We start from the raw sequence: 6,000 nt of genomic DNA, 5'->3' as shown, positions 1-6,000 counted from the left end.
CAGGACACAGGGAGGAGCTGGGGCTCTGCTTTCCATGGAATTGGAGCTGCAATCCAGGGGCAGGACATGGGGAGAGCTGGGGCTGTGCTTCTCATGGAAAGTCGAATTGGGATTTGGAGCTTCAGGAGCAGGACACAGGGAGGAGCTGAGGCTGTGTTTTCCATGGAATTGGAGCTGCAGTCCAGGGGCAGGACATGGGGAGAGCTGGGGCTGTGTTTTCCATGGAATTGGAGCTGCAGTCCAGGGGCAGGACATGGAGAGAGCTGGGGCTCTGCTTCGCTGGGGGACCAGGACACAGGGAAGGCTTGGAGGAGGCCTTAAATTGGAATTTGGAGCTTCCATGTGGGAGCAGAACACAGGGAAGAGCTGGGGCTGTGATTTTCGTGGAATGTTGAATTGAGTTTGGAGCTTCACTCCAAGGGCAGCAGCAGGACAGAGAGAAGGCTTCGAGCTGTGCTGCTCATGGAATGTTGAATTGGAGTTTGGAGCTTCAGTGTGGGAGCCGGACACAGGGAAGAGCTGAGGCTGTGTTTTCCATGGAATTGGAGCCTCAATCCAGGGGCAGGACATGGGGAAGAGCTGGGGCTGTGCTGTTCATGGAATGTTGAATTGGAGTTTGGAGCTTCAGTGTGGGAGCCGGACACAGGGAAGAGCTGAGGCTGTGTTTTCCATGGAATTGGAGCCTCAATCCAGGGGCAGGACATGGGGAAGAGCTGGGGCTGTGCTGTTCATGGAATGTTGAATTGGAATTTGGAGCTTCAGTGTGGGAACAAGACACAGGGAAGAGCTGAGGCTGTGCTGGAGGGCTTGGATGGAGAGCAGGGAAAGGGGCATTTTTAATGACTTTATTTCTGTCTCTGTGAGTCTGACGTGCTGAAGGAGGGAGCTGAGCTGCCGTTTTTTGGGGAGGAGAAACACCCAGAGATGATTTTAAAGTGGAGGATTGGGAGCCCATCCTGACCAGGCTCCCCAGGGCACAGGGATGGGGGATTCTCCTGAGACCCCACCTGCAGAGCTGCCCCAGCCCTGGAGCCCCCAAAATCAAGGATTTGGAGCTGCTGGAGAAAGTCCAGAAGAATCCACGGAGCTGTTCCAGGGCTGAAGCCCCTCTGGAGCCAGGCTGGGAGAGCTGGGGGTGCTCCCCTGGAAAGGAGAAGGCTCCAGGGAGAGCTCAGAGCCCTTGCAGGGCCTGAAGGGGCTCCAGGAGAGCTGGAGAGGGACTGGGGACAAGGTCTGGAGGGACAGGACACGGGGAATGGCTCCCACTGCCAGAGGGCAGGGATGGATGGGATCCTGGGAATTGGGAATTGTTCCCTGGTTCTTCTCCAGGCTGCGCCACAGAGCTGATGGTTCTACCCCCACTCACTCCCTGCTGCCCCCATGATGTCCTGGTCTCCCTCATTCCCCCAGTTCCCTAATTAGGGAAGCTCCAGCTCTCCATTTCTTTCCCTGTGTGAACAGAACCCCAAAATCAGCCTCTCCTTCCCCCCAGTTTCCCCCATTTGCAGCATCCGGGACCTTCCCTATGCCTTTGTTGCACTTTGCAGCATTTAAAATCCCTTTTCAGAGGGACATTTGGGGAATGCTGATGAATCTGGGAACTTGTGGAGGCAGGGCCACCCGTGGCCAAATGATGGAGGGCAAGAAAATGCCCATTTTACAGGAAATTATTTTGGCTTAGCACGTGGAAAGTGTGGGGTTTGAAGCCCAGACTCTTCCCACACCCCATTCCCACCCCTCAGCAGGGCCAGCACCCCTGGCACCCCACTCTGGGATTGATCTGGGATCCCTCTCTGGGACTGATGTGGGACCCTGTACTGGGATTGATCTGTTCCCACACCGGGACTGATCTGGGACCCCACACTGGGACTGACCTTTTCCCTGACTGGTGTTAAATTCAGCAGATTTGGGTTTTGACTCCGTTTCTGCCCAGCGTTTTGAGGCCTGGGTGCCCCAGCACCACCCCCAGCCACCGGGGACATGGGCACTGGAACTTTGGGGTTTCAGAGCTCTTTGGGTGTCTCTGAGCTCTTCACTGCTTCATTTATCTGGTGGTGCCTGTGGAGCTCAGTCAGCTGCAGGTTTGAGGACAAACGTGGTGACAGCAAGGGAGAGAAATCTATTTTTTCATGTTGAATTCAGTGCTGAGCGTTCCATTCAGGCTGGAGAGGAGGGGGAGCGTGCCCAGGCTCTGTGTTTGTTCCCCCAGACTCCTGCGGGTCCGGGGTCAGCTCTGGGCACCCTCCCCACCCCGAGGTGTTCGGGAATGGGATCAGCTCTCACCCAGAGCCCCTGGCCCTGCGGGGGTGACAGAGGGGACACGGCCCGGGAAGGACACGGGGGCTCCGTGCCTCGGTCCCTCCTGAGCACGGCTGGTGATTGCTGCTGGAGAAGGGATGTGAAGGGACCTGTCACCTCAGCCGGGATCCCCTGTGCCACCCTTGTCCCATCACACCGCCCAGTACCGAGGGGACGCGAGGGGACCGGAGCTGCCGCTGTCACCGCGGCCGCAGGGGGACAAGGCCCCGGTGGCAGCGCCCTCCGCTCCTCCTGCGGGGTCCGACAAACCCCGCCACCCTTCAGGGACCACCCCTGGGGTGCCACCCCTCGCTGGGGACCCGCGGGGACCCTGCGGCCCTGGCCCGGGCTCTGCAGGGGTGGCGGCGGCCACGGCGGGGCGGTGCAGCCCCAGCAACGCGCCCGGCCCGGGCGGCGAGCGGACCCTGGGGGACAGCAGCCCTGCCTGGGGACACCCCGGCACCGGGACCCCCTGCCTGGGGACAGCAGCCCTGCCTGGGGACACCCCGGCACCGGGACCCCCTGCCTGGGGACAGCAGCCCTGCCTGGGGACACCCCGGCACCGGGACCCCTGCCTGGGGACAGCAGCCCTGCCTGGGGACACCCCGGCACCGGGACCCCTGCCTGGGGACAGCAGCCCTGCCTGGGGACACCCCGGCACCGGGACCCCCTGCCTGGGGACACCCCGGCACCGGGACCCCCTGCCTGGGGACACCCCGGCACCGGGACCCCCCTGCCTGGGGACACCCCGGCACCGGGATCCCCTGCCTGGGGACAGCAGCCCTGCCTGGGGACACCCCGGCACCGGGACCCCTGCCTGGGGACAGCAGCCCTGCCTGGGGACACCCCGGCACCGGGACCCCCTGCCTGGGGACACCCCGGCACCGGACCCCCTGCCTGGGGACACCCCGGCACCGGGACCCCCTGCCTGGGGACACCCCGGCACCGGGATCCCCTGCCTGGGACACCCCGGCACCGGGATCCCCTGCCTGGGGACACCCCGGCACCGGGACCCCCTGCCTGGGGACACCCCGGCACCGGGATCCCCTGCCTGGGGACACCCCGGCACCGGGACCCCCTGCCTGGGGACAGCAGCCCTGCCTGGGGACACCCCGGCACCGGGACCCCCTGCCTGGGGACACCCCGGCACCGGGACCCCCTGCCTGGGGACACCCCGGCACCGGTGGCCCCTTGCTCCACGATCCCCCCCGCATGGGACCCACCTGTGTCCCCGGGACCCCACTGCTTTGTGACACCCCCGGCCCGGGTGTCCCTGGTACCTCCCCCACTGTCCCTGAGCACCCCCAGTGTCCCTGGGACTCCCCCACCCCAAAGCCACCTCCTGCCCCCGGGCCCCCCTCTCTGGGACCCCCCTGCTCCGGGACCACCCCACTGTCCCGGAGATCCCCCCCGGGACCCCACCTGGTGTCCATGGGATGCCCCCGGGACCCCTTTGCCCCAGGGACCCTTCCCCACCTTTCCCTGGGTTTTGTCCCCCCCTTCCCCATTTCTCCTTCTATAAATGTACTTTAAAAAATTAATTTGGATTCTGCTAATTACAGGACAATTAAAACCCAGTGGAGTCACTCAGGTCACTCGATGTTTCCCACTCAGCCCCGGGGTTCCCTGAGTTCCCAATCCCGGGGCAGTGGGAGGATCCTCGGGGGGGTGGTTTTGGGGAGCCGAATTCCTCCTCCCCCAGCCCGAGGTTCAGCTCCATTTTGGCTGAATTTGGCTGATTTTCCCTTCTTTGTCCCAGTAACCCCCCCCGCCCCCCGAGGCCCTCCCGGGCTGTATTTTAAAGGTAAATGAGGGCGTTGAGGAGAGTCCGAGTCTATTTTTGGGCCCTCGACAGGAAAGGAGGAACCCCACGCGTGTGGAAATGGCTCACTCCCATCCCAGCCCAGCTCAGCCGCAGCCACACCACCCCCAGGGGTGACCAGACCCCCGAACTCAGAGCGGAGCCACTCCAGGGACACCTGGCAGGTGTGGAGGTCACCGTCATGGCCCCGCCCTCTGATCCCACTGCCATCCCGGGTTTCTGAGCGGGGAAACTGAGGCTGGTTCAGCTGTCGGCCCGGGAGTGATTCCTGGAATGCCCGAAGGTTTTCCCCTCCCATCCATCCCTGGGTACTCCCCAGGTGTCCTAAACACCACCTTGGGCGCCCCCCAGCTAATTCTGGGTGCCCCCAGCTGCCCCCAGACCCTCCGATCTCCCCCTGGATCTCCCCAGTCTGCCCCAGATCCCACCCCCCACACACACACCCCGGGCTGCCCCCAGTTTGCCCCAGTGCACTCCTTTACCCATTCCAGTGCACCCCACCTACCCCAGCCCCTTGCACCTGCCCCAGATCCCCCCTCCCCATCTGTCCCTGGTCGCCCCCCAGTCTGCCCAGGTCCCCCCCTGTACCTTCCCATCAGGCTCCCCCCATTCAACCCACGGCCCACCTAATCTAGCCCAACCCCCCCTTACTCCCCCCAGTTCTCCCCTCACCAACCCCAAGGTCCCTCAGTCTGCCCCAGACCCCTCCCAAATGTCCCCGTGGTCTCCCTCATCCACCCCACGTCGCCCCCCATCTATCCCCAGCTCCCCCAGCCTGCCCCACACGTCCCCCCATGTCCCCCCCATGTCCCTTCCATGTCCCCACATGTCCCCCACGCTCCTCCCCATCCACCCCAGGGTCCTCTCCATTTTCCCAGACCCCCCGCTCCATCTGTCCCCCCAAAGTGCCCCCACCCGCCCCAGGGTCCCCCAGTCTGCCCCAGACCCCTCCCATAGGTCCAGGTCCCTCCCATCTCCCCAGGGCCCCCATCTGTCCCAAGTCTCCCCCAAACTCCCCCCATCCACTCCAGGACCCCTCAGTCTCCCCCAGCCCCCCCTCGGTCCCCCCCCAGGCTCCTCCCCCGTCCCCCCCCGTCCCCTGCCGCCCCCTCCCGCTGTCCCCGGGCCGTGGCCGTGCGGGGCCGGGGCGGGGCGGCGGCGGCGGCGCGGGGGGGGGCGCGGCGGGGCCGGGAGGGCGGCGCGGCGGCGGCGGCGGCCCCGCACCCAGCGCCCGCACCCACCGCCCGCCTCCCGCGGGCGGCGGCAACAAAGGCCCTTCCCCGCCCCCGCCGCCGCCTCCCGCCGCCGCCGGCAGCGTCCTTGCGGCAGGAAGATGCCCGGGGAGGTGCCCGCCGCCGGCGCCCCGGGGGCTGCGGAGCCTCCCGCTGCTGCTGCTGCTGCTGCTCAGCGCCCGCGCCGCGCTGGTGAGTGCGGGGGCACCGGCGGGGGGCACGGGCCGGGGGACACCGGTACCGCCAGGGGGGCGGCGGGGACCGGCACCGAGCGGGGGGGTGAGGGGAGGGATGGGCACCGGCACCAGGAGGGGGCGGCGGGGACCGGTGCAGGGCGGGGGTCAGCGGGCACCGGCACCGGGAGGGGGCAGCGGGCACCGGCAGCGGGCTGCACCGGCCCCGCGGATGAGCTGCCGTGGGCAGCGGGGTGGGACCGGCCCCGGCATCGCGCTTAGATCGGTACCGCGGGGGACGGGAGTGTGTGCTGTGGCACCGGTACCGTGCACGGGCCGGCCCCGGGCAGCGGCACCGGTCCGGAACCGGCCTCGGTACCGTGCGTGGATCGGCAGCGGGCGGGGGGCGTGGGACCGGCACCGAGCGGGGTCTGGCAGCGGCAGCGGACGGGGGGGCGGCAGCCCCGGGGACCGG

At 66.5% G+C, this 6,000-nt stretch overlaps 1 protein-coding gene across 1 annotated transcript in view; it reads left to right on the top strand.

Moving 5' to 3' along the window:
* The first annotated feature begins 4,301 nt into the window (after positions 1-4,301).
* The window catches only part of SDC3 (syndecan 3), a 47,285-nt gene continuing 45,586 nt past the window's right edge, over positions 4,302-6,000 (top strand). The window contains exons 1-3 of the mRNA XM_068172377.1: positions 4,302-4,335; positions 4,612-4,694; positions 5,194-5,544. Of these exons, the coding sequence (XP_068028478.1) occupies positions 4,302-4,335; positions 4,612-4,694; positions 5,194-5,544 (468 nt within the window). The remainder of the gene's footprint in view (positions 4,336-4,611; positions 4,695-5,193; positions 5,545-6,000) is intronic.

The sequence above is a fragment of the Anomalospiza imberbis genome, chromosome 25 (genome assembly GCF_031753505.1).
Source record: "Anomalospiza imberbis isolate Cuckoo-Finch-1a 21T00152 chromosome 25, ASM3175350v1, whole genome shotgun sequence".
Lineage (NCBI taxonomy): Eukaryota > Metazoa > Chordata > Aves > Passeriformes > Viduidae > Anomalospiza > Anomalospiza imberbis.
This window is presented reverse-complemented; position numbering and strand designations above follow the sequence as displayed.